Source organism: Ceratocystis lukuohia (assembly GCF_044167205.1).
Source record: "Ceratocystis lukuohia strain C4212 chromosome Unknown Supercontig6_pilon, whole genome shotgun sequence".
Lineage (NCBI taxonomy): Eukaryota > Fungi > Ascomycota > Sordariomycetes > Microascales > Ceratocystidaceae > Ceratocystis > Ceratocystis lukuohia.
Genome location: NW_027263525.1, coordinates 1,398,324 through 1,426,280, shown reverse-complemented (window position 1 = coordinate 1,426,280; position 27,957 = coordinate 1,398,324). Strand labels below are relative to the sequence as shown.

At 47.7% G+C, this 27,957-nt stretch overlaps 5 protein-coding genes across 5 annotated transcripts; 2 read left to right on the top strand and 3 right to left on the bottom strand.

The window, feature by feature from the left end:
- Positions 1 to 629: 629 nt before the first annotated feature.
- On the bottom strand, positions 630 to 2,464 carry HOO65_060333 (uncharacterized protein; the record flags this gene model as incomplete). The annotated part of the gene is made up of 3 exons (XM_071003795.1): positions 630 to 806; positions 886 to 2,004; positions 2,177 to 2,464. 3 exons carry the CDS (start codon positions 2,462 to 2,464, stop codon positions 630 to 632), a joined length of 1,584 nt encoding a protein of 527 aa, XP_070857683.1.
- Positions 2,465 to 11,742: 9,278 nt separating this feature from the next.
- On the top strand, positions 11,743 to 12,911 carry HOO65_060332 (40S ribosomal protein eS7; the record flags this gene model as incomplete). Its single annotated transcript, XM_071003950.1, has 3 exons — positions 11,743 to 11,898; positions 12,394 to 12,476; positions 12,548 to 12,911. 3 exons carry the CDS (start codon positions 11,743 to 11,745, stop codon positions 12,909 to 12,911), a joined length of 603 nt encoding a protein of 200 aa, XP_070857682.1.
- A 441-nt stretch (positions 12,912 to 13,352) lies between these two features.
- On the bottom strand, positions 13,353 to 15,274 carry HOO65_060331 (Dynactin subunit 4; the record flags this gene model as incomplete). The annotated part of the gene is made up of 2 exons (XM_071003786.1): positions 13,353 to 14,763; positions 14,961 to 15,274. 2 exons carry the CDS (start codon positions 15,272 to 15,274, stop codon positions 13,353 to 13,355), a joined length of 1,725 nt encoding a protein of 574 aa, XP_070857681.1.
- A 4,841-nt stretch (positions 15,275 to 20,115) lies between these two features.
- HOO65_060330 (uncharacterized protein) lies at positions 20,116 to 22,811 on the top strand (the record flags this gene model as incomplete). The annotated part of the gene is made up of 3 exons (XM_071003681.1): positions 20,116 to 20,253; positions 20,319 to 20,909; positions 21,021 to 22,811. The coding sequence occupies 3 exons, from the start codon at positions 20,116 to 20,118 to the stop codon at positions 22,809 to 22,811; spliced, it is 2,520 nt and encodes an 839-aa protein (XP_070857680.1).
- Positions 22,812 to 23,256: 445 nt separating this feature from the next.
- On the bottom strand, positions 23,257 to 24,102 carry HOO65_060329 (uncharacterized protein; the record flags this gene model as incomplete). The annotated part of the gene is made up of 3 exons (XM_071004026.1): positions 23,257 to 23,350; positions 23,461 to 23,542; positions 23,634 to 24,102. 3 exons carry the CDS (start codon positions 24,100 to 24,102, stop codon positions 23,257 to 23,259), a joined length of 645 nt encoding a protein of 214 aa, XP_070857679.1.
- Between the last annotated feature and the right edge of the window lie 3,855 nt (positions 24,103 to 27,957).

Below are 27,957 nucleotides of genomic sequence, written 5' to 3'. Positions count from 1 at the left end.
GGTAAGAAAACAAAAAACGAGGAAAAAAAAGAGCCAACTCGGAAATGGACTAAAACAGCAAATGTATGAAAAGATGAAGAAAGGCAAAAGACGAAGGGCAAGCGAAACTCTTGAGAAAAAAAACAGAGAAAAATTTGGGAAAATAAAAGAAATAAAAAGAAACAAGTGAAAAAAAGAAAAGAAAAAAAATACAAAAGCGGCGCCTGTGGAGTTGATGTTACACGGTCGTCTAGTTAAAGTAGTACTCTTTCTTCCTCCTAAGGCTTTTTACACCCGCAGAAAGAAAATAAAAGCATAGACTAAATTTCCAGGATTAATGTGTAACCCGTCGGCCAGCAATAGCCCTCTTTTTTCTCCCTGCTTTTTTCTGGGAGAAATGAACTTTTCGGGTGCAGGCATAAGGCTTAGAATGGAAGAGATCGTGTGGGGGAGGGAAGTGAGATGCTTAAATCTGGTTCTCGGCAATCTTCATGCAGTGGTCCTGATAAGGATACTTCATGGTGCTAAGTGGATGCACAAGAAAAAAAATACTTGCTAGGGATGCTTTAGAAAGGATAAATGCGAAAGATGAAGATGGAAATGGAGATGAAAGACTAGCTGCATGAAAAAAGGAGACACATATGTCTGCTCTAGAACATGCCATAGTACATCATCTCATCCCACTTCTTGCGGCAAGTAGCATTACCAAAAAGGTACGAGCCACCATTCTGCAGAATATATTCGGCTACCCTTTTCCAGGGGATCTTGCCTTGATCTATTGATCTCTGGTCGCAGAAGTACTCAACGCCTTCTCGGAGCAGGTCAATCTATTCAAAAAGAAGTTGATTAGTGCTTGTTCAGAGAAAGTATGCAGTACGAAAACTCGGGAATGATCGTAGAACTTACATCGCGGGGGAACCAGTGTGGCTTACGAACACGCCACTCCTTGTTCTTGGTAAGCGTTCTAAAGCGGCCGCGAAGAGTCGATTCGGCTTCACTAAAGTTACCGCGAAGCCGAATTTCACGGTACGTCATGCCGCTTAGCTTTGCTTGCACCAAATAAGCATCCTGCAGACGTCGCTGGGCTCGGCTGACTTTATAGGCCCGGCCCTCACGAACGGCAGGGCTCCATGTAGGTGAGATTTCAAAGCCTGGGAATTGCGGGTAGCTATTCCCTTCAGGGGCTGGAAAAGGGCTAGCTATGGATTCCATAGGTTGAGAAGGCTGTGTAGGAATAACCTTGGGTGCTAACTCAGGTAGGCTCTTCCGACCATACGGCATAGATACAGCCGAAGTATCATTCCCCCCTAGCGTGCTGGGATCGTAAGTATTGTGATGAGACGCGGCTTGAGAGTAAGAGTTTTGGCCTTGGACTGGGTATTGATCGGGTTGCTCGGGGGTAAGGTCGGGGGTCTGCTCATTTAGCAGGTACGAAAAAGAGCAAGAAGAAGACGTTGATGGTGCCGGCACTGGTGGGGAAGAAACAGGAGTGATGCGCATACGGCTGGGAGAGATTGTAGGGCCTCGGTCACTTTGGTGAGCGTTTCTGGAGAATGCAGACAACATGGAAGTGTCTTGCATAGAGCTGTAGCCAATATCTAAGGGTTGGGGGAAGGTCATGTCTTGACCGGCGAAACCTCCCATATTGCTATCAAAAGACGAGCAGGGGCTGTCGACAACAGTGTAAGGGGTGTCTGGGCCAGTACTGCTCTGAGAATAAAGTGTAGGCGTATTACTAGCAGTGCCTAGCTCGAGCTGAGAGCCGCTGTTCCGACCAAAAAGCCCAATGTGGCAGTTTGTTTCTCCCTTGATCAAATGAGACTTGACATCCGCGTTTAGGCTTACTTCAGCTCCGCTCTTTTGATCCCACATCATATCTTCGTGAAGATCGGAGTTGAAGCCAATACTAAACACGGCCGGCTTGATGTCAAGAGGGTCGCAGTGATCCATAGCGTTCGGAGTAAGAGGACCAGAGTCCGTCAAGTACATGCCCTCCTTCTTAATGAAGACATCTGACGAATTGTCCTACATTGACAAAGGCCGGTTAGCAACAAAGAGCAATTGGATAGAAACGAATGCTGGTTGGCACTTCTAGCAAACAGCAGGGAAGCAAACACTATGACATTTCAAATAGTCATGTCGCGATTGCAGATGTCGAAATATATGGGACAAAGGAATTGCAAGCTGGGCTACATACCTCCATCTCAAGATCGCAGCTCCCGGCGTAGGAGTACCAGTGTTTTTCCATTTTTCGGGGAAAGCTGCTAGACTTCTGAGTCTCGGTCTTGGAGCCTGCAGGAGAGTACTTTCCGCAATCCTTATCAATAGACTGGGAGCGGAGTATAAGGCTAGAAATTGAGGGCTTTGCTCCGGCTTTATAGTTGCCTGTGTGGCGAATAGCAGCTTTGCGGTCCCGTCTGGTTGCAATAGCCTGCAGAGTAGGGGTGCTAGCAGGAGAGGAGATTTGGCACGACTCAAAAACCATATTGGCGGAAGGAGGTACTGGGCCTTTGTAGTTTTAAAGAAAACAGAACCGAGACTCGGACGAATGATAAAACGAGGCTGTGGTTTTTCCTGTAGAGCCAGGCGTGTAACTTTTGGTATTGCTGAATGCTAGCACCGAAAACAGATGGTGGGCTCTTGAGCTTGAACGTATCTTTCCGTTCACCGCTTTCTCTTTTTTTTTTCAGGCAGGTTCCCGTTGGCCGATGCCAAGTTTGGTAAGAGATGAGGGAAGTGAGGGGCTGGTTATAAGAACTCCGCCTCTTGAGAGAAGAAAGGTGAGGGTATCTAGGGTGGTAGCACAAAGGGATTAGTAAATGATCAAAAGATGGAACGCATTAAAGTGTATGCATAAGATTATGAGTAAGAGGAATACTATGGCCGGACCCAAATAGATTGCGGGAAGCAGTGGCAAAAGGTCCAGTCCAAAGAAAGAAGCCTGCAGCAGACGGATAGGCAGAAGCAGGGGGTAAAGAGGTAAAGAGGGTGTAGAGGAAGTGAATGTAAAGTCCCACCTGATTGCACGAAGCCGAAACCTGTTCCAGATGATGGATAGATACAAGTGACCGTCAGTATGAAGATTGAGAGATGGGGATGCAAAGAAAAGTTAAGAAATTGATTAGGAGGAGTTAAGTGAGCAAATGAGGGAACGAGGAAAAGAGGGCAAGGACCAAGAGAAGCACGGGTAGCAGGCAGAAAGAAAGAGAGATGAGAAAGATGAAGAGCAAGAAGAGGAGGAAAATCAATATGGCAGAAAAGGTGGACTGGATGGAGTATCTGTTCGAGCCCAGATCCCCAACATCAATAGACAAAGAGCGACTGAATTGGAAAGACCAGATGAACAAATGGGGGGAAATCAACAAGATGTAGAAGGAGCAAAACGGGAAAGTGCCTCCAATAAGACACAACAGAGAGACGATAGATACAAAGAAAGACTAGAACAGTGAAAAATCGGGCAGAAGCTCAAAAGCAGCAATAACCCAGCGAGGAAACAATGGCACGATATGCAGACAGACAAAGATGCAAGCTTTGCTATGCAGCTTAGGGCCGAGTAATTATAAGAGGAAGGCAGGTGGATGGTATGAAGGAAACTGCGAGGACAGACAGAAGACGAAACAAAAAGGAAGACACAAGAGGAAGGAGGGGGCGAGTGAGTCTGAAGAGAAAAAGAGAACAGACTGGCGATGAATAGCGCGGACGCCAGACTTAATATACCCGTTCGCTCTTGGGGTAGACAGAGGGAAACACAGCCAGGCAGATCCTCGACGCTTTCGTAGTCTGCCTCTACGTCCCGCTCGTCGGCTTGACCTTGGCCGGTTATCTCAAGGCCATTGTTTTTCGTTTTCTTCCTTGTCTCCTCTTCTCTCACTTTCTCTCCTGTCCAACACAAACAGTCTGTCTTCCTCTCCTTTCTCTACTTTTCATATGCATGCTCCTCTTCTCCGTTCATGCCTACCTCTGTGCCTGGTTGATAATTACTTTTTCAAACTAATGCACCGCTTTTGGGAGTATCTCCTTACTGGCATACTTGCATGTCCGTAGCAAGTATATGTAATGCAGCCATGTGTATGAGCATATGTACATTGCATGTATGCTCTGTAAGTACATGTTTGGATGTCGACAAGGTATCGTATGGATTGCTGTGGGGCCTATACACTGCTGGCCGCACCCCTCTTGACGGTAAGTTAATTTCTGGCTGCGTATCGTATTGCGATTGTTCGCTTCCAAGGCCGTTCTTGTTTGTTTGACGTGGAGTTAGTGCAGGAAGATAGGCAATGCAGGAGGACGTTCCGGACTAGGGCCAAAAGCAATGCCTGAAAGCGGCGGCATGTACATGGATTAGCCAGAGGAAACGGAGTTTATGTAATTGTGGAGCAGCCAACCTGGGCCGGCCTGCAGAGTGGGAAGGGGTCCTGGGTTTTTGGAGGCTATGAGGCTTAAGAGGAGCTGCAGTATTTAGCTTCGCGGCCCTAGAAAACACATGTATTGCCATGGCTTAGTACACGTAGATGGCGCCAGTACAACGGACACAGAGATTTGTGCTTGTTTATGCGCTAGTTTAGGGTGTAGGTTCTTGAAAGGAAAAGCAATCCCAAGTTTCTTAGACGAATAGGCATGTTTCTCTGAACTCCTGTATCTCTGCTTCTCCCGTCTCCGTCCGCCCTCTTTCTCTCTCCCCCCCCCCCTCTCTCTCTACCTCTCTCTCTCTCCTTTCCCCTCGCTCTCTCTTCCTCCCATTCTCCTTTCTTCTCGCTTGCTGCTCCAGCTCTTTCTCCGGCCGTGTCGAGGGCGATGAGGAGCAGAGCGAGCGGCAAGAAAAATAAAAAGAAAAATCGACCATATTACTACATGCAAGTGCAGGCCTTTTAGCACAGGGTTAGTATGTCTGAGTGAGCGACCTGATGCACATATATGCAGTTCAGTAGCATGCACCCGTACGTACATACATAGCCTGAGGTGCCAGGCCAGGCCATGTCAGGCCAAGCCAAGCAAAGTCCACGCTCCCATCCTGCCCGGTCAGCATTTGGCTATTGCGAGCCGTCAATAAACAATGAAACCTGGTTTTGCTTCGCTCTAGATCCGATTTATTTCAAGATAGTCAAAAAAATATGCACGTAAGTTGCATGTATAGGGTGGCAATGGTAGTAAGGACAGGCATTTTTTGTGTTGATATGGGCACTCCCTGATGTGGGTTGATTGATGCAACGGTGTGGACTTAGGAGCAACGCCGGTCTGGTTATTGAAAGAGAGAGAGAGGGAAGAGGGAGAAGACAAACAAGTGCGAGCGGCAGAGGAGAGCAGAGCAGCAGGTGGTTAGACTAATCCAGCTAATCCAGCGCAAAGCAAAGCAAGACCAAGCCAGTCTCCTGCTTGCTCTAGTCTCCAAGAGAGCAGAGAGCAGAGAGCAGAGAGCAGGTGAAAAACGAAAAGAATTCCAGCCATAGCATTAGCATTAGCATTAGATATCAGTTAGCTCTATTTTGGTCTCTTTGATGGCCCTGTTGTTTGTTGTCTTGCGCTTGTGCAAGTTCGCCCTTGGAAGGAGGAAGTCCACGTGTTAGTGCTCTGTAGCGCTGTAGCGCTGTAGCGCTGTAGTTATACTTGCTTTAGTTATGATAGTTGGTCTTATAGTGGCCAGGGCGGGCGGACGATGCACCATTAGAGACAATGGCGACTAAACAACAAAGGAGCGAAAGAGAAAAAAACACCCCAAACATAAAAGTAATAAATAATCATATTTCCTTCTTTTTATCATTGTTTGAAATGAAAATATAATAAAATTAAATAAAAGCAGGAAAAGAAGAAAACTTAGGATCAATGGGAGCTAAAATGAAAAAGCAAAAAAAAAAAAAAAAAAAAAGATAAAATAAATGCGCACTCACGCTTTTATTTAACCTTCTTGTGCTCTCCTACGCTTCCATTCAATGCAACAGCTAACCCTCAGCCAGCCATCTTCTTTTTTTCTCTCTGTATAGTACCCCATCATGTACTATGTACCTAGGAGCTATAGTAATACACAAAAATCCAGCACACAGCAGCAGCCAAAGCTTCAGCAGCTGGTCCAGGCTCAAGGCTCAAGCGTGTTCAGTCCAGTCGAGCTAAGACTAGGCCGAGCCAGGATCATGGCTTCAGCGCTTGGGTCAAGATAACTGGTAATCTTTTCTCTTGCCCACCACTTCCACTTACACTTTTACAGCTCGGGAATGGGATGGAACAGGATCAAGGCTGGTGCCATAATCTGGTGTAGCCTGGCACTTATAGTTCGGTACAATCTGTGCTCTCCGCTATGCTGTGCTTTGTTGCACCTCTATACAATACAGGCTAGGCTATGCCGTACTTTTCTGGGGCCTATAGCTAATGACCGCCCAGCACAGACGACAATCAATAACGGGTGGGAAGACTAAGGCTACCTTAAATCTTTGGTACATGGTTCGCTATTTGTAGATCACCCTAGCCCAGCATTAGCCCAGCCCATCAAGTAGCAGTACCCAACTTGCCTGCCCAGTGGTCTGCCATAGTCGGTATAGATTTTGCGCGCATGATTGCCCTACAGCGAATCGTGAGGTTGAGCGAGCATTATTAACCTTGTACTACGGTTGCTTGACAAGCCAAGTTGTCATCATAGAGAGGATGAAATAGAGGATCAGATGAACTTGGGGGAAGAGATATAGAGGGTACTAGGTACAAGGTACAAGACATAAGACGGTTTTCTACTTATGCACACCTAACCCTTATTCTCTGCACCCCTAATACGCTGGGAATGCCGCCGAATATCGTCAACACCTGTGGTATTCTTTTCTGGTGCCTGTTCCTCCCCACCATAAGTATCTAGCCACCTCGAAAGGGGCCTGTCCACCGTCCCGTTCTACTTATGTATAGTATGTACAATACAAGTCCTATTCGGGCCACCATCCGTGGCGCTCCATTCGCTCCATTCTGCCCTCTATTTTCCAAGCTCCAGTACCCTGTTTCTGTTTCTAGCTAGCGATGCGAGGCGAGACTAAACGAGGCCATTTCTTCTAGCTGCTTCTAATGCCCCGGAGGTTAATGCTTTCAGATAACACCTCAGAGGTGAGCCAAGACAAGTAAAGAAGAGGCAGGGGACATGGGTATAGGGGAACTAGAAAACTCTGCATTGCCGAGTTATTGTCGCTGTTTTTTCTCTAGGCCGACCTCTCCTGCTTGAGTGTTGATATCCTACGTTTGCCATTTTATATTAGCTGGCGCGAAATGAAAAAAGAGGTGCCCCAATGCGTTTAGTATCAATAGCAACAGAAGCAATACTGCCTGAGCGAACGGCATCACGTAGGACAGCCCTCCATAGGCGCACTAATAACAACGGCGCCACCACTACCACCGCCAAAACAATTATAAACAGTAAAATAACTTGGTCAATAATCCACCCTGCCCTACTTTTGGCTGACTCGGCCTCGGATCAAAGCCAACAAGCAGAAACGAGAAACAGTACCTTGTCTCTCTCCATCCCCATTCATTTAAGCTGCAGTGAAATGCATGTGTCCTTATAGCTCAGCAAACCAAGGTGTCTTCCCCTCCCCTCGTTCCGTGTTATCCTATCTTCTCCCTCGGCCATCGTGTCTAATAAGAGCCTTCCTTGTTTCCATGTGCTAGCTCTAGCTCTAAGCTACGCTGTATGTGTCGGAAATGTGTATGTGTACATATGGACATGGACATGGACATGGACATGGCCAAGCACATAGACATCTATGGCGCAAGTAGAAAGACCCTTGTTCCAACCTCCCTCCTCTCTTTTCCTCCTCTACTCTTAGTTCTCGTACTCAAAGGCCGCAGCAAGCTACCGCCATGCAGATATTACTCACATTCACACGTGCGTATATCAAGCAAACAGGCGTGTGATGAGAGCGGGTTCCATTTTCTTGCTGCCAAGCTTAGGGCTTAGTGGAGGGTAAATGGCAGGGCAAGACGGAAAGAAAACAGACATGTAACTAGCAAGGTATAATAAACGTATCTTGTTGTCTAGCGTCGCTCTGGCCCTTACCACTCTACTCTACTTTTGATTTTGTCCCGCCGCCCTCCCTGCTAGTCTCCAGTGAGCGTCCCGTCTCTTTTGTCTCATAACCTACGCCCCCATATCCCCCGTACATGTACGATAGTGCAATTATACTCTTTACATATATATTTTCTCTTTATTTTTGTTTTCTTCTCTCTTGACCACCCACATGTATGTACACAAATGCATACGCAAGCATGCCCCGTCTACATCCAGCTCATGTAGCTATCCTGCTCATCTACAGGGTCTTCCCATAAGCGACCCTAGGCGGTGTGATCCAGGCTCTTGACAGGTGACTATAACGCAGATAACCGCCCGGGCTTGCCTTAATGCCTTTGGCCCCCTCTCTGTTTTCGCCGCCCTCAGGTGCTCCCACTCTATTATCCACCGTAGTTAAGGGTGGGTGTATCACTTGTCACTTGCTACTGTCACCTGTCTGGCTACCTACATATGCCAAAAAGTGAGGGCGGGCGCTTTGAGCTGCAGCATTGCATAAGGCTTGAACAACGCTACGCAGATACGGATAGTGGCAGCACCGTGTTTCTGCAGCCAAGTCAGCTGTCCAGTGGGAGGACTTTGTTGTGTGGAAATTGTCAAGTGTAGGGTTGCTACAGTTGTAGGGGCTGTAGGATATCTATGCACACGCTGGTAGGCATGCACAGCTGCAATCTACACGATGCTATCCAGACTATACCAGTAGTGCCGCATCACTAAATCTCACTTGATGACCATGCCTACCTTTCACCTGTCCCGCCTCCCCGTACGTGGCCGCTCTTTTCTCTCCCTTCATACACCCTTCTCTGTGGGCTCAGCACCAGCTCCATCACTATACACGCTACAAGTCTCAAGCACCAAACGCACCCACCTTCTTCGTCCCGTTATAGCGCAATGCCTTGCGGGACAGAGCCAGATAACAGCGCCATGTCTCAAGCCACATTCAACTTAATACAGAATCGTGCATGCATGGAAAAAGAAACGCTGCCAGTCCTCATCACATCACCCCATTTCCCCTCTTCTACAATAACTTTGCAGGCAGCCAGTCTCGCTTCACGTAATGCACTCTTGATCCACGGAGTACGAGTACGCAGTATATCCGGCCCTATTTCCTTTTCCTATTGCTTTTTTTCTCTCTCGCTTTTCCCTTCATTAGCCCGTCTGTCTCGTCGTCTGCTGCCGTTCGTTCTCGTGTAGGTGTAGGAGTTGGGTCTCCCTTGGCATGCCAAGCACACCACTGTACAAACACGCATTTGCTAGTGGTGGGTTAGTTTGAGTACAACTATACACAGCTGCTAGACTAAAATAGGCAGACATTGCTTTGTATTCTAGAGAATTACTACGAGATGTATGGTCTAGGCGCATGCTTCGCCTCTCAGCCCTCCCCCGATTCCCACTTCTGCCCATCTAGCTCTCAGTATCTCTCTCCTCCTTCTCAACGCCTGCTTCATTGTCCTCTATCCCTCTATTTGTTTTACTTTTGCTCCATTGTGTCTCGCAGCAGGGACATGTCATAACTTTAGTGTTTCCATTCCAATTCCTTGGAATTTATGTGTGAAAACAAAGCAGCTTAGCGGCTTGGTCCTTGTACATGTCCACATCTGCTATACTTATGGGCGTGTTTCTGTTTTCTTTTTGTTTCTTCTCATTCAGATGTGAGTGTGCCGGCTCGCTTTTGAGATGAATAAAATGCAAAAGGAAACGAGAAAAAGCAAGCTGATACAAGACAAAACGGGCTTACAGGAAGAACGGCTGCCGTCAAAGTTTCATGCTTCGCTGCTACTACACGTACATACATTCCAACAAGCCAGCATATAAGCGCATAAGCACATGTATATCAGTATATTGACGATACATACACAACAAATCCCCCCCCCCCCCAGGTACAAGCACAAGGGCATGAACACAGCAGCAAAAACAGGCAGTATCATAGTCTAAAATCCTGCCGGAAAAGAAATGTCTATTCAGCCTTTCTTCAGATACTGCGGGGGCTTGTGCCCTGTGTTAGAGTCTCTTAGCAGCGGATGTCTATAACCTTAACCTCTCTTTTCCGTAGTGCATACTCCCGGGCATGGAAACTGGCATTTAGTCATAGAGGAACTACTCACAAAAACGCATACATAGCAATATACATATGCATAAATGCTTGCAGCTCATGACCCCTCATGATTCACTTACGGATAGCTGCTTAAATTGTCAAGTCAGCGGGTACCCGTCTACCTGACTTCGCTCTCTCCTCCTCCTCCTCCTCCTCCTCCTCCTCCTCCTCCTCCTCCTCCTCCTTCTCTTCCTCTCCCCCTGCCGCAGTACCTATAGTATTTATCAGCTATATAACGTCCACCCTAGCTGTTTGCTGCAGCAATGCTTTCACCTTCAAGCATTCGTCCATTTTCGTACGTGGCCATGCATTGCCTGTTTGTCGAATGTAGAAGGCCATTGAAGCCGGCTACTAGTACGCCTTGAACTCGCAATAGAGCATGCACCTCAAAATTAGCTAATACAGCCACCCCTCTTCTAATATCAAAATAGCTGTTTCTTTTCCCTCACTCCTTCACCCCCTCAGCCCCCCGGTTCTAGATGTTTTGTTCTTCTCTGCCCTGGGTGCCTCGTTTCTGCGTTTCCCTCTCTCGCTCTCTCTCTCTCGCTCTCTCTCTCTCGCTCTCTCTCTCTCGCTCTCTCTCTCTCTCTCTCTCTCTCTCTCTCTCGCCCTCTCTTCTCTGGCTCTTTCTTCCTCTCTCTGTCCCTGTCTTTTCCCCCCGCCTATCCCGGTTTTCTTCTCTTCTCTCCAAGACGTACCAAAATAAGTCACCCATGGTTTGGTTCTCAGAGCTGGAAAGAAACTGTCGATCAGCTGCAATTATATCAACTATTTGTCAGAGCCTTTTTAATACGTATCACTCAGCTACAGATCAATTCTGATATACTACACAACTCTACTTGTTCGCTCCTCTTGCCAGAAACCGTGAAGGCGCTGAAATGGACAGGGAAAAAAAGGAAATAAAAACACCAACACCAAACAAAAACAAGAGGCTGGTCACCAGCAAGCTTCGGAGATTTTTCTTCTCCTCCAAGAAAAACATGCTTTCCAACATCAAAAGTACCTTGGAAGCACTGGAAAACTTGCATAACAAGTTTCCAGCAAGCATGCCCTTTCGGACGAACAAACAAGCATCATGTACGGCCGTAAATATAAGGGTTCCATTCTTTCGGCGTAGGGTTGAGATAGAGAGCGCTAGACCCTAGACCAGCATATAATTTATGTATTCCAATTAAGGGTTTCTCGCCGTCTTCTGCCTCAATCTACAACATGTTTAGTAAATGAAAGTTTACCCATAGTTGGGCTCCTGCGTACATTTACTTGTAAACCTTTCCCTACTCTAATTAAATTCTCTCTCCAACATTGACAAAAAAACCAAATCTTTAAAGCTCACTTAAACACAGCCAGCCCACCCGGGGTTCCTGTGTGCCCGTAGTCCTATCCACGTTTGTGCAATTAAGCTTCTTCGTTACACCTGATAGCGTTTAGACCATCTTATCAGTGCTGATAGATATTTTATCTGTCACGTGACTAAGGAGTCTAAGCAGGGCACAAAACCCACAATTTTGAATTTTGAAAAAAAAGAAGACCAACAGTACCCACTTTATCCACCCAAGAATTCGACTAGGGAAAAAGAAGCCAGCTGCTGTTCTGCTTTGTGAATTTCATACCTTGTCAACAACCGTCCAAACCAGCCAAAATGTCTGCCATCAACAAGATCGCCGCCAACAGCCCCTCGCACGCCAAGCCCAGCGAGCTGGAGAGCAACCTGGCTCAGGCTCTGTACGACCTGGAGAGCAACACTGCTGACCTGAGAGCTGCTCTGCGCCCTCTGCAGTTCGTCTCTGCCCGTGAGGTAAGATATTTTTGACAAAATATGTGAATGTGTACAAGAAAAGACACCAATGTTAGGAGTCCGCCACCATGTTCCGAAACCAAACGCCGATCCGTCTTCGCCTTCTCGCGAGAGAACAACTCTATCCCTTCAGAGCCTTTTGTTTCATCAGAGCAAATTGGTATCTATCGCACTGCGAATTACCTGAGAGTCGAATCCATTATGGACCCGTTCTCAGGCTTCGATAGTCCTAGCGAACTAAGCATAACTGAGCAATGGGACCAGGTGTTTTTATATTGGGTGAGGAAGAGATGGGTTTGTGATATTGTTTAATTTAAACACCTTGGTACCCATTGAGGGGCTTTGGGCTCTTTGGGGATATGCCAACTCTAAGTTGGCGATGACGATTTGCGGCTTTACTTTATGCTTCTGTATACTGTATTGCGGAATCGGACGGGAAGCGGTCCATGGTTTTGCTACCAGGAGCTCGCATGCTGACTTTCGGATCTACAATAGATCGAGGTTGGCCACGGCAGAAAGGCTATTGTCATCTTTGTCCCCGTCCCTTCCCTGCAGGGCTTCCACCGTGTCCAGCAGCGGTAAGTTTTATCCTCCGCACCTAATATCTAATTTGCAAGGCCACGACCATACTAATTCTCTCGCTTCCCAGTCTGACCCGTGAGCTGGAGAAGAAGTTCTCGGACCGCCAAGTCATCATCCTGGCTTCGCGCCGTATCCTTCCCCGCCCCAAGCGCTCCAGCCGCTCGCGCAACACCCAGACCCAGAAGCGCCCCCGTTCGCGCACTCTGACTGCTGTTCACGATGCTATCCTGAACGATCTCGTCTACCCCGTTGAGATCGTCGGCAAGCGTCTCCGCACCAAGGAGGATGGTTCCAAGACCCTCAAGGTCATCCTTCACGAGAAGGAGCGTGGTGGCGTTGACTACCGCCTGGACACCTACACTGAGGTCTACCGCAAGCTTACCGGCCGTGGTGTCGTCTTCGAGTTCCCCCAGGTCAACTCCGAGTACTAAGCGCATAGCCGTTTCAGTATTCTGAATATAAAAAAAGAAGATCCAAAATTGTTTTTATGGGAGCGTATCTTTCGTCCTTTTCCTCAAACGGCAATGTTATAGAATTGGTCCAAGCTTTTTTAAGATGTGATGATGAACCTGATGACATCAAATTTGTTTAACCGACTAGAATACTAGGGATGACGTATGGGTAACTTTTTCATATATGACATCAATGTAGTCACTTGAGCCCATGAACTTTTGTCGTCCTGTGTGTCACTAGAGCCCGTCTATCAATAACAAGTAGAAGCCCAAACTCACCATACACAGCACTAGCCCATTGTTACACTCCTCCTTCCTCACGATTATTTCGTGTAATGTAAGGGGGTATCATCAAATTTTCAATAATTTTCAAGAACCAACAGATCCATGGCCCTAAATAAGAATCAAGTTCTACTTTCTTTACCCAGTCCCAATGCGCCCAACTCCTAACACGCACCAGTATGCCAGCTCCTTTTTTTCTTTCGCCATTTTATCCTTGCTTGATGACTCCTGGGCCTCCACCTCCCACTCGACACGCACAAACAGAGGTATCTCCAGAATATCCTCGTCCTCTCTAAGCGGAGGATCATGAACATCCTGGTCGTCACCCTTAGCCGGCTTTGCAGCTTGGAGATCTAATGACGCCGGTACAACTTCAAGCACGATGCTAACCCAATTGCGGCCACGGTCCCAGATCTTGCCGGCTTCAGCCTGGTTCATCTCATCGGGGCCACGTGTGCGGCGCTTGTCGCCTTCATTTTTAAGCGCATCGTCCCACATGTCAGTGTTGGCATCAACAGTGAACTGTGGACATAGAAGCGTGACTTTGGATGGGAAGCGGCCGGGCGTGGTGGATGCAGTAGCAAGCGTAATCTTGATTGTCTCGAAAATCGGGTTTTGGAAGGTCAGGATGAACTGCGTGGGTGTATGTGGTTGAAGTGTCGGCAGCGTTGGCGCCACGGGGATATTACGTGAAGGCGGGGGTGGGCCGGGGTTCATGGGCTTGATGGAAATGCTGGGAACAAAGCTAGACGCCACAAGGCGAATGCGATAGCGCGTGTTGAGAACCTTGGCCTCGGGCTTTGCGATGATGTGTCTGCATACTGGACACCGCTTAGAGCGCTTTGTTCGAAGTAGCACAGGGACTGGGCGCAGCTCATCCGTGAAGCGGCAATGATGCAGCTGGTTCTCATTCTGCTCCATGGAAACGGTATCTTCCCATCGCGAAGCCCGCAGCTTTGCCAAAGCAGCAGATTCGTCGAGCTGTGTAGGTTTAAGGCCTTCAGTGATACTAGACGCCTCGCTGAGGACGGTGTTTTTAGGCTGCGTGCGCTTCCCGCCCATGCTGCCACCAGTATACAGGCTCATAATTCGTGATAGAGATCCAGGCGATCCGAATCCCAGATCTCCAATGGCACCAATTCCACTGCCAGAAGATGAACTCATATCGGACGACTGGTTCTGGTAAAATGCCTTCAGGTTGGAGAAATGTATATCAGGGTCGATTGCCGTCGGTAGTCCAGACCCATCCGCCGAGCCGTCCTTGTGCTTCTCCTTGAACTCGCGTGCGCTAAGCTTGGGCGCGCCACCATTCCTGACACGAGAGAGCTGGCCGTATACACCATTAGACTTATCGAACTCGATGCCAATTTCCGATGATGACCAGAGACAATATGTGCAATTGAGGGCATAGGGCCCTCCAGAGGTTGGGGTTGGTGGAGGCGCACCCTCGGTAGAGGCAGCGGCGGTGCTTCGGTCAGATGGGCGGTCAAGACTAGTCACCACGAGGGTGCCGACGCACACAGGGCACTGGAAACAACTTCGGGTACATCTAGTGTATAGTTAGCGAGACAATGAGTGCCTTAAAACAGCCTATTCGAGTATAAAGAGAAGTTGTAGAAAGACAAGAAAAGGGAGCTTCTGCCAATCGGTGAGGCGGAGGGTATGCGAGTGTGTACAAAAAGGGAGCAGAGGGTACGAGAGGGAAGAAGGGAGAGGGAAAAGAGGGAAAGGAAAGAGAAGGCGTACCGGTTACCCTCGCTTTTGATATTGCTGCTAGGCACCTCGAATATACAGCTAGGGCAATAGTAAATGGTGATTTCCTCGCCCACGCAGCGCGGACAGCGAATTTCGTGGCAATCGGCGCAATACATCAGATACTCGAGCGGAAACAAGCTGTAGTTTGCCCGAGGAGCTCGCGGGTCGAATGCCATATCGTCATCGTCGTCAATATCATTTTCAGGATCGGTCGGACTGGTTGCATTGTTGTCATCGCTACGTAGAATTGTCGAGGGGTCCGAACAAGGGCACTGGATGAACGTGTACGGCCCCAGGGAAGCCATCACGAAAAACTGGTGTGTGTTTGTGTCGATAGGTTTCGCTGGGGCTTTGGGCTCGTCATTTCATGAAAGCCATCAAGCAGGGTTTAGAGCTTCCCTAGCCTTCACGATCAGGGATTTGTAGCACACCGATCAGCTGCTGCCAGCCGCCATTATTTCTTTACCACTTACCAAGGGTTGCGCTTATTTCTGAGTGGCCTGCCTGTCTTTCTAACCCTAACATGTGGCAAAGTGATGACAAGGACCATGTTTCACTTCAACTGAAGCCTCCAAGCCCGGGCGAAGACGTGTCAGACCTTTGTCTAAAGTCAAAATGTCACTCCAGCCTAATGTGTATCAGTATAATCTCCTTTGAAAGTATAGAACCTGTCTTATCGCATAAATTTAGGCCCGGCTGGAGGCACAAAACAGACATAATATACAGGCATAGGATACAGAGAAATGGGGGTTGGAAGTGAGTTGGTGATCAAGACATTAAAATGGGAAATACTTCTAGCACATGAGAGGAAGAGGAGAAGAAGAAGAAGGAGAAGGAGGGCTAAGGCACAGAGAGGGAGGGGGATAAACTGGAAGAAAAGCAGAAGGAAGACGAGGAAGAGAAGGAGTTGGTCTCAAGGACCACCAAGCGCCCTGTCTGGAACTTGTGTAGTGCCAACCTTGAGATGTGTGTGGGCCACACTTCCGCTGAGGAACTTGTATGACCAAATGGTAAATCTAGGCTTCGCCCTGCTCTGCCGACATCAGCGCCCTCGATTCTTGGATACCTTCTGGGCGGAGGAGGCCAAAGAATGGCGGGGTGGAAGTGGATGGTGTGAGTGAGATGCCATATTCGGCGTGCTAGCACAAGTGCCTGACGGGAGGGTGTACTTTAAGTGGGTAGCTAATAAAGTGCAACAGCATTCCAGGACCCTTGGCTTTGCTGATTTTTATAGCTAGCCATGAAAGGCTCAAGCAAAGAGAGGGGGAAAGACTAAGAACACCGAGGATGCACTGCACCGGCCGGCGGCTGCACTTGAGAAACATCAGCTGTGCAGTAAAAGTTTTTCTTCTTCCTTCTCTTTCCTTCTTCTCGTCCCCTACGTGGCCATGTTTTATACGGGATTTATTTGCCCAAGAAGAAAACAAGGACTCTCTATCCTGTATCTCTTGTTTTCTCTCCCTAGCAAGAGGCTTCACAACATGCCTTGCATTACACGTTATTCCACTAACAGCCAAACTATTGGCCATGGGCTCAAGCATCAAATGGCTGCAAACAAACACCCAGCAACGGCAAGAATGCTGATTTGTTCTAGACCATTTGTTCGCATCGGGAGTCCTGGATGGCTATGTTTCGGACTGTAACTGTCTAGAAAGCGTGTGTGCTCGGATTTGAATGAGACATCGAAAGTCCGCTGATCGATTCTTTTTTTATACAGGACGGTAGGAATATGCGGCTAGAAAATAATGCCAAAGAATGAATCGAGTTTGATAACGGGGTGGGTGGCGACTTCACCCAGGGTAGGTGGCATGTTTTGTTGAAGGGGCTTTCTTTTTGCCCTGGACTTGGGAGGCTGGAGAATCTTCCTTAGAACGATCCTAAGCCTTGGGGGGAGGGGGCTAAAACATAAGTGCTTTATTTATTCCGAAAACGGCACGAAACAAGGGCCCGTCCATTGTTCATGAGGATAGCGTGCTGGAAGCAGCGAGACCAAGGTCTAGGTATGGAGGAACAGGACGACTTTGCTGGTGCGACAAATAGCCAAGAATGAAGGTGAAGATACGTAGACCGCATCGACTTACCGTACAACGCAGCTCAGCGCTGTGTCACGTCCATAGTGGTGGCCAGCAAAGACACAAAATATACAAGGCCCTGTGCTGGAGTAGAGTAGATCAGTGACTGCGTATTTTACATGCTCTTGCATATTCATGTAACTACACAAGTACGCACGTTAAAATCCAGGGTTTTTGTGTTCGCTGACAACAGATGCATGAAACAAGCCAGAAATTTGGAATAGGGAGAAAAGAAGACGCACAGGGCCGACCCGACCCGACTGGTCTTTTTTTTTGCTCTTCGCTCCTGGCCATTTTTTCTGCTACCTTTTCTATGCAGCTTCGAACACAACAAGATGACCTCATTGGAATATACGCGCAAGTAACAAAGCCAAAAGACCGCGGCGATGGCGGAACTCTAGCTAGCCCTATGACTTCCCAACCTCTGATAGCGCACCTTCTTATAGCCCCCCGCATATATGCCGCATTATCGTGATATATGTCACCGGCGGGTCTCGAGGGCGCCCGGGCCATGTCCTCTGCCATAGAACCTTACTAGCTGGCAACAAGCCTCACCTACTTGTTGCCTCCGGCCGAGGCTAGACTCTAGGATTGGACGGGGGTAGTACACAAACTAGGCACATCTACAGTTGATTTTCGCAAGTTTTTCCGGTAGGGCAAGTAGGTCAGACGACGAGTCAGAGAGAGGAAAGCTAGATGGGGGGGAGTTACCTCGTCAGCGCCCGGTCAAAGTCTACCGCCAGCTTAGCCAGTGGGAAGGAAGACATGATATTTGTTGCCTCATGCAGATGCAGTGAATAATACCAGATGTAATACAAATCTTAGAATGTGGTGTTTTCTTTCGGCTTTATCTCGCCGTGCTGTGCTATGCTGCGCAGTGTTTGTGCTTCGCTGTGATAGGCCGCCCTCCCTCCCTTTTGCTTGCTTGGGCTGAGCACCAAAAGCAGCAACTGCAGAGCAACCGCATCATCCCTTGTTGTCCTTTTAGTGCTTTCCATCCTGCCAACTAGTTGGCACGAATAGCCCTGCCCAGCCAGAGAAGGCGGCCTTCCTTTGAGCGGAAACAAAGAAAGAGGCCAGGAAGGGAAGGAGAAAAGAACGAAGGAGGAAGGAAGAAACCATATAATCTTGCGCATACCTTCCTCGCTTGCGAACAACCCAAAGTTCACCGTTTTCGAAAAGAATTGTGCAAATAGCAGTTGCCTGGAGATTGCATTGAGAAATAGACAGCATTTTTTTCGCGCAAAAAAGATTTAGACGTTGAGTTTCCACAACTTCTTCGGTTTCTCCCCATCTTATTTTTTCCATCATTTTCTCTTTCTGCTATCTATCCTCTTTTTATCACCCAACACATCGGCTTTGAACTGCCTTCTCAACCTTGCTCGCTTGTGCGACGCTGTCCTTCGTTCTGCCCTCTCTTGCGATACTTTCTTGCTTATTTTCGTTTTTTTTTTTTTTTTTTGGAGGGGATATCTCAGCAACTTTATCTTTTGGCCTCCCTGTTCTCCTATACCAAGGCCTCTATACGAAACAAAAAAAAAGAGGAAAAGAAAAACCTAGAAGCTCCTGATTCTCGCCATCTACCCGCCGTCAAATACCAAATTGGCTTGGGTAAATAATAGCCTAATCTGCCAGCCTGTTGAACACGTTCGCGACGCTTAAACTTTCGCGCCGCCCCACGAACAAATCAAGACCTTCAACGCCAAGATTGCTAGCCAGGATACACGCTGAACGCCATCCTACTCTTGGTTCCTCTTTTGCTCTGAGTATTCTCTACCACCTAACCAAATCGTCGATCACCACCCTCTTACGACTTGATTGATGAACGTGGCTCGTCTTCAAGCGAATAAGCTTCCCTGCTTAGCTCCATTATAGCTGAGTCGACACATCCACATGTAAGATTGGCTTTCAACTCATTACCTACCTGGTAAGCCACTCCTGTCGCCGTAATTGATTGTCACCAAAAAAAGCCTGCAAACCCTTGTACGCTGGCTGGGTGCTTGCAACACTGCATATTGCACCACTCAGTGCTGTTCTGCACTTGCTCTAGGTAGCGGTGTAACTGCAAAGCCTGTACAGACATTGCTGTGCATCCCGCGTTTTCAGCTGGCTCAGAAGCCTATCGGAGACACAGAATCCGCCAGAAACGCTACGCTGAACACCTTTGAAGAAGCACTTAACTAATACAACGAAAGACTTTCAGATTCAGAAAAAAAAATATAACAGAAAAAGATTTACGGCCACGGAGGCACAACTATCTGTTTCTCCTTCCCCTTCTGCTCCCTCTTTTATCGGCGTGGCTTATAGCTTAGCAAGACATTTATTATTTCTCCACCAAAAACAATATTTTTCTCACCCACGCCTGGGGGTTGTGCTGCTTTGCTTCTACTTGCTTTTTTGTTGTCAACCAAGGCTCTTTCCTTTCGTCTTCCTCCTTTAACTCGCTCTAATCTCTCTCTTCTTGATTCTTCCTGATAAGCCTGAGAGGCGGCACATTTGATTCACCAGAGTCAAAAAAACCCACTGACGGAACCAAGGGAGAAACAAGCGTTAAGGGAGAAGAAGCTTGCCCAAAGACTTCGAGCAGCCAGACAACTCAAAAGAACCCGAGCTCCCTTTGCCTTCTCTTCTTCATATTTGCACTTCTTTTTCCTTTCTTTCCCAGTCATTAGGCCTAGCAGCGTAGGGCAGCGAGGTTTCTCGGGGGTTGCTGTTTTATACGCTCTTTTTTTTTTTTTTTTTCATTTTTTCATTTCATTTTTTTTTCATTTGGTTTTCATTTGTTGGCACTTATTTCCTTGCTAATTTCTTTTTTCATTTTTGCTGTAATTATCTTGGGTACTCAGTATTTTGTTCTTTTCCTGACAGCTTCTTACCTTCTGCTTATTCGTCAAAAGCCATACCTTGGCGGAAGCTTGACGGCTTCTCCATGTGTGTGATCATTTTTTCTATTGCTTTCTTTTCCTGATTTCTTTTTCCCTTTCTCTTCCATCTTCATTTCTACTCCTGTTCCTTTCGTTCCTTTTTTCATTTCTTTTTCTTTTCTGCTGGGATCTTCTTTACTTGAAACCTTAATGTCTTCACATGAGAGCGCTCGCGCACGCCGCTTCGGTGACTTTATGGAGGGCCGTCTTCCTCAGGCTGCCCAATTGAAGCGGTGGGATGGCGCGGCTCGAGTTTCGCAAGACTGGAATTGGGAAAACTTGCAAAAGGTAAAGTTGCTTTGAACGGCTTTGCCTTCTACATGGCACTGGATTATTCATATTGACGTTAATAGGACCTCGAGCTATCGGATCGCAACGGGACTTGTTTAGTGTATCTATTTGCCCAAGGCACTTCCAGAGAAGGCCCATCTTTCCGTTTGCCATTATCGTCCTTGCTGGCTGCACGATGCCATCCCCTCATTGAGCGCTATGCGGCCCGCGGTGTCCCTGGCTCAATAATAAGCAAAAATTCAAGCTATGCTGGCTATGATATGTGGTACAGAGAAAACCCTACCAGCTGCGTCAAGCTCTATATGACGGCACCGCCCAACGCCGACAAACGACAGGTATCGCGCTTTCATTTGGCTACACGGAATTTCTTTGCTTGGATTTGTCGACGATCGCTTGTAGGTGATCATCTTGGAGGCGCCATTGTGACTCTGATGAGAACCATGCAGCAGTTTCGCCTTCCCGGTACAAATAATATCTATGACTTGTTGGACTTCCTCGAAGAAGAGGGGTATCTCAACATGCAGAATCTACCCAATCATGCATTGGCAATTCTATATGTTAGCGAATACTTCCAGTTTCGGGAAATGTACATCGATGCCTTTGTTCACTGCGTCGGCATGAATAGTCAGCTATTCCTCAGCTCAGAGTATAGAGTAAGTATTGAGTGTTTGCTGGAAGGAAATTAATTTGGCCAGGACAGGAGGCAGGGCACAAAGACGCGTTCGTGCATAGAATGTGTGAGACTAACCACCTAAACTTTCTAGTATACGAGCTCCGTGTCACAAAAGCTTATCCGTAGAGCTAGAGAAGATTACGACCTTCGCTTAAACAAGACGTCGCTGATGCTGCAGTGTTTTCTCAGGGATGAGTTCTCTGAACAATACCTGGGTCTGACTGCTGGTGCTAGGCATCATATGGAACGATTTCGCGATTTTCTTATCAAGTTCTATCACGAAGAATTCGGCAAGTACCCTCCAAAGTCCGTGGAATCTCGTACCCTTGTGTTCAGCAAGGAAGTGTACGACAGGATGCGATGCGATTTCGAGTGCCTGTACGAGCTTTTAGTCGATGATTCGTTCACCTCTTGCCAGAATACGCCATTATTAGCACAAGGAGGATTATGCACAGTACAAAGTGTCAACTCGTTTGACCTTCAGTGGAGATTTAAGCCGTTGCTACATCCTCTTCCCAGGCTCCCTCAGGTCGTGGTACCAAACAACACTCGGGGTATGAGTCTCACCTCATGGCTCTCACGAACCGAAAAACCTAAGCCAGACAATCAGCTGGTGCAGTTGTCGGCTTTAGCGGCTGCTTCGAACTCTGTGAAATCTAGTACATCAATGAATGGCTTGGTACAAGCATTCTGCGAGTTTGAAAGGAGGTGTGTTGTTGAGCCCTCAAAATTGGAGAAAAAGGAAAAGCTCAGCCTTGTCGATGCCCGAAAGGTGCGATGGATTTTGATCTATGGGATTTACCAAACTTTGCGCAGCGTCACCGAGCCGCCGATGGAGGTCCGCGAGATTGAGAGTGCTCGTTATCTCGTGGCTGTATCAACTGCTAACCTTCCTCCATGGAAGGAGGCTATTCGTCGCACACAGTCTGTCCGCCGTAATACGGATCCCTATATAGCAGCAAACATGACGATGCCAACCGGCGCTGATATCTTCATGTCAGAAATCCAGCCTGACATTGACTATCTGGCACCTAAGCACCGGAATAACAGCGCACCGCATGCTCTTTCTAGCCATGGTCACCCCAATAATTCCAACGTTGGGCGTGCCATGAGTTTAGGTCGCAGTTTTGCTCAAGGTGAAATGTTCCGTCGCCTTAGCATTTTCAAGAATCCGAAGTGGCACAATGATAGCCAGCAAAACCATACACCCACAAATGCCTTTGAAGATCAAGGGTCACCTGTCCATGGCCACCAGAATGTGGTTTACGATCTCCCTGAACCCTCGCCAAGTACCAATGTGGACATGTCGGCAAGGATGGCCAATCTTCAGCATCGACCTTCGACAGCTTCTGGTGCCATGTCTAGCTCAGCTTCTACAGCCTCCCGGTCTCACTCAACTGCATCCAACTCGAGTGCGGGTACTTCGTCAACCGTCGACTCATACTCAACAGCGAATACTTCGGCTCCTGCAATTAGCCCCAAGGCCCCTGGCCGTACTCTTTCTTGGGAAGGGAAGCGCGTGGCCAACATTCCTATGCGTCGTCGTAGCGCCGCATGCATCCCTGTTTCTACTCAACGAATTGGGTCCTCGCCCCCGTCGCCGATAACTCATGGCTTCACCTCCCAAGAGCAGGATGTGCCATGTCGCCGTCCTCGCACAAGTGCCAACTCTCATGCGCCTTTGGCACAGCCTAGCTTTAACGTGGCTCCTAAGCTGGCGATCCCTAATCCAAGAACACGGCCATCTTATGGAAATGGTTCTCGAAGCCGAACCCTGCCACTTCGCATCCATGGCTCGACTTCGGCTGCCGCTATGGCTGCTGACGAAGGTGGTACTGAGTGGGAGATGTACAGCAATATTGGAGGCCATACTGTGGTGTAACAAACAAAAAGCCAGGCCTGCTCCAATGTTGGCTATGCACTAGGCTGCCTCCCGCCTTTCTCCCATGCTTCGCCCGCACTTCATGCTCTTCTTTACGACCCACTGCTTGATGAAACCAACTCTGCCTCATACACGTAGTCCCGGGGATGATGCTGGGGTATTCTCAAGTCTCTTGATGTCTCTCTTTTATCCCTAAATATTTCTTCTGTCTTCTAACCTTGATTTTTCTACTCTGCGACCTTTTGATCTCGTCACTCTTTATTTGCTGTTCCTCATCTTCGTTCTTTCGTTTCTCTACTTTCTTTTGGACTAGGATACCCGAAATACAATCTTTCAGTACGCGCAACAAAACATTTGGATTGAACTTGTGTCAACATGTGAATATTGTAATGAGGCTGTCTGTGCTAATGACTCTATCTCGTACGTTAAACCAAAATTATAGTACCTAGGATAATTTGGTGGAGTTGGTGTCCATGCCAGCAATAACGTCTTTGCCCATGACAATTATCATGTAGATGGGCATGACAATCCACAAGCCACTATTCGGCAACAAATAAGAAGCGAGTGAGTTTAAAGTTAGTAAAACGAACATGGAGGGTATCAGACAGGGAAGGGAAAGGCCTGAGCCTGGTGGCGATGGCTTGCTCACTTAGGGATGATCCACAAGACGATGAGATCGCTAATTTTGTTGTGGCCAATATTACTGAACCCAGAAAAAAATTCGTTGGCCCCTGGTATGGTGAGGTGATACAAAGATTAGTCACAATTGCTACGCGACGTTTCAACTTCCCCGCTATTTCCCCAGTAGATCGATCAACTTACAGTACAACACCGTCTTGCTGAGCGTCATTACAGCTGCCGAGAACGCCACTAGTAGGACTACCTTGCCATGTTGGCCACTGAGTTTGCCAGAGCCACGGTGCACAGCAGCTAGGTAGACTAGATACATCAGTGTCTCGACGACGTTCATGGCGCTTTGAGCCGGGCCAAAGCCCTCGCCGGCGTCGAACGCCGGACGCCCGTAGACGTAGTCGATCTCGCCGTAAAGAGCATACGGCGCCCAGAACGCGTGCAGCGCACCACCGGGCATCGAGTGGGGACGCAGGAAAACATAGGTAAAGTCCCATGTCACCACGGCGCAGCTAATGGCCAGCCATGCAAGCGTTAGGCGCGTCGGTGTATGTGTGAAGGCGGCGTGGGCGGCTTTGGAGGCGCGGGCTCGCGTGGGTGGTTTGGCGACGTCGGCGGGTGGGACGGAGGCGCCGCGGGTTGAGGATCGCGTGGTTACCATTACAGAAATGAAGATGCGACGAGGAAGGTGAGAGTATGTGTTCTTGTTTGCGGAGGGGGTTTGTGAAAATGTGTATAAGTGGAGGGGAGCCCTTGGGGGAGTTTGCTGCGAAATAGAAAACGAGGCTTATTTAATCGGTGTGGGGGCCATTTAGCCTGTGGGACACAGCACGGATCCTCTTTTGGGTTGTTTTCTCGCATTTTAATTGGTCGGGGTCAAAGCTTCAAGCTTCATTCAAGTATAAGTTGTGACAAACTAGGCTGTTGCCGTTCTCTTCAACATGCTTTTTAGCGGCCACCGAGGGTCCTATTACCCCGAAAGGAAGACTAGTTTAGTAGCTGCCGAAAATGGAATTATTTCCTTAGTTGAGAGACCTAATTTTCCTTTTGCTTTTATTCTTTTGACTACTTGTCTTGCTTGTTTGAATACATCGGATGAGATTCAGGGAAGCTAAACTGAAATGGTTTATCTTGGTTGGTGGGACTGAATGTGGGATTCATCTGCCGAAATAGGAATGTCTACAGGATACAATGGGGAATAGGCGGATCCTAGCAGCTTTGGGCTCTAATGAAACACTGGTGTCATTAGGCTGACGCTTCCACTCTTGCTTTGGATATAACGCCTGTAAAAGGTCCATTGGCCGTAACTGCCTGCTTTAGGTGGCTCTGCGCTGGCTTGTCAAGGGGTAGTTGTGGGTGTCAGCAAGGTTAGTACAACTTGTCTACGGATGGCCGGAGGCTATTGCTAGCCATTGGCGCTAGCCTAGTGTCTAGCCTTTCCATGGACTGGGCAAAGGGTGGTGGTCAAGGTAAGCTGACAGGCGTGAAGTGTTTGAATACTGCGGGATGAAAGTGGGCATGATAGGGAGGCGTTGGCTGAGGCTCAGACATGCAGATTTAGTGTATACACAAGGGGTGTGGCGAGGCAAATCTATGGCAGCCTGTAAAAAGTGACACTCGTTGAAGACAGAAGGCTCTCAAGACTGTCAAGTTGAGAAACCAACATGAGAAGGCGTGGAAACGAAGGCTAGCCTTGCACGTGTAGCCGCAGCTGAGAAAAGGCTTCTAGGACAACAAAATGAGGCTAGCAACCGCTCATATTTGACAAAATGTCTGTACCTCTTCTCATTGGGGTCTTTGGATCACGGACGTTGATATGGGGCGTATGTTTCGAAACTAGAAATTTAGCCTCGGATATATATATTGCATGGGTTGGTCTCGTATGGCCAATATGAGGAAGTGGCTGCATACACATGTCAACATCCCGAAATGTCTCGCATTAGTCGCCGACTTGGCTGCCGCAACTATTAATGGATCATAATCAAGCCGACTCCAGATTTTGGAGTAGAGTGTCGCTATTTAACAGTAGATATTAGGAGGACGTACTGAATGTCCTGTGAAGAAGAGGAAGAAGGAAATAAGTGATTGTTGAAGTTGTTGTATGCCTATCTAAGTCTAGTCCGAGGGACGGATCTCGGCCGGTTTATATATCCATCACCACCATGTTCTAGGTCGAGCACTTGGGCCTTGGAAGAAGACCCTTGATATCTGATGCTAACCCTAACGTTTGGGCGAACTGGATCAGGGTCAGCAATCTTGGTAACCCTGACGTAGGTCCTGACGTAGGTTACTGACCATCCTGACTAGTGAAGCGCAGCAGCAGACGTTGACGGCGTATGCCATGAGGATTGCTGGTCTAGAGGAGCAACTGGCCTGTCTGAAAAGAGGAAGAAGAGGGCGCCGCCTACATGCGCGCCCCCATTTCTTTCATGCGCCCCCTCCCTAGTATTTTTTGAATTACCTAAGCAAGATTTTGCTGTAGGCCAGCAAGAAGACTCAAGATATATACCAGTAGCAACAAATGGAGACAAACAATGCACTGAAAATTGTACATTTAATAGCTCTGAATATTTAAGAGGGCATACCTTTGAAGTCATTATATGGCTAATCTGATGAGACTTGATACATTTTGAAGCTTTCCTTTTCATAGGCTCAATTTTCTCAAATCTAGACGAGCTCACACTTTGTACTTGTGACCAGCTGAGTAGGTGTTTTGAAAGTTAGGCGCTTCTATGGCTCTAATTCTAAATTGTTTGCTACATCATCTGCTGTATTCTTTGCATTTACAGAATTTAAAGTGTCTGCTAAAGTATCTGCCTGCCTCCATCTCCAGCTGATGTACCTAATGTATCTGGTCTATTTGGTGTGGTGTATCTGCTTGCTCCATCTGCTGCATCTGCATCGGTGGTAAGGGGGTCAAAATCTTGCTTAGGTAATTCAAAAAACACTAAGGAGGGGGGCGCATAAAAGAAATGGGGGCGCGCATGTAGGCGGCGCCGAAGAAGAGGAAGGTATTACCTAATCCCAATAAGCGTTTCATGACCTTAAGTGAAGCTCTAGTGGCTGGAGAAAGCTTTTCCAAAAAAAGAAAGCGAAAAGAAGCTTGTTGTGGTGAATGACAGCTCGTCAAAGGAGTCAGGGCCAAAATCAGAGGCTGCTTCAGTTGTTGAAGCAAGAGAGGAAAGCATACCACCTCAGCGAACCACTAGGTCTGCGACACGAGCCAAAAGACCCAAGGTTCAATAGATATATCAATGGCAAACTCAAATGAGGCTAAAATTTACAAACAACTTTTATTTTGGCTTGATCCTGTGTAAATGAAATAGCTGAGTTTTGGTGGTGGAATTCTTGTTTTGCTTGACGAAAGGGTGGTGGTGCATGGTATGGCCTTCGCCCGTTTGGTAATTTGGTCCACAGCGCTGTAAATGGGCTTTGAAGGGCTGCTGTGATGACGGGAAATCCGTCTTTTAATCGAAGTAGACTGTGAGCTGGCTTCCATTAGGTTATGTAGTGTTTGGGAGACCCAAGGGTCGTCGTTGGGTTGAGGAGGGCTAGATGGCGTTGGAGTCTGCAACTTTATATCTGGCTTTAACAAGACTGGCTCTGGATAAAAAGAAACTAACCCTGCTCCTCTGAATCCTTAACACTTCTGTGAAAGTAGCGTGGAAGGCGGACTTGAAGACAACAAAAAGCTCCAGCTTGGTTACATGATTAATGTGCGACTTCATAAGCACCTCAAACTCTCGCCCATACAGTCGCGTTAATGGACCAAAGCACGCAACATGCAAAGGCTGAAGCAAGTGTGATGATTGTGGTGGCATGGAGATAGTTATTGTATTCTTCTCCTTGCAGAATGTGTTAAACTGGGCTGACCGATGACTGCCATGGCCATCAATCACAAACATGCGATATACACTGATTGCATGACGGGCAGTATGTATATCAAAATGATGAATCTAGTCTAGGAATGTCTCATTGTCAGTTCATCCATTCTCACTCAGTATTGCGGTTTAGTACCGAATATGGAAGCCGGTGAAGACGGGCAGGAACATAGTGGAGAGAGTAGATGTAGTTCATCCCGCCGCAGACTATCACAACATTCTCGTTGGACTCATTTTACATCCCGTCGATTAATAACGACTCTATACGTTTAACAGTATTGTGCCTTATATCCGTAACATTTGGTAGAGGGGCTCAAGTTATTAAAGTTGATGCCACCTACCGGCATGCTCCTTTTCTTAGACCCTTTCTCAGTAACGCCACAAAGAGAAGCTTGATTAGTCCAGCCAAAGGTCTTGCCTGCTACTCCAGTCACAACCGATAACCCCATGAAGGCTAGAGCAAACATTCACGATCAAGGAATCTAGTGATCTGGCAAGAGTTTTCCGAGAGTGGCGTAAGAAACATGCTAGGAATCCAGAGTGTCACAACGGGTTTTACTAGTAGGTAAGTCTCGTTGACAAGGCGAGGCAGTGCATGCGGTTTTGATATGGGAGGTCTCAACTAGACTTAGCTG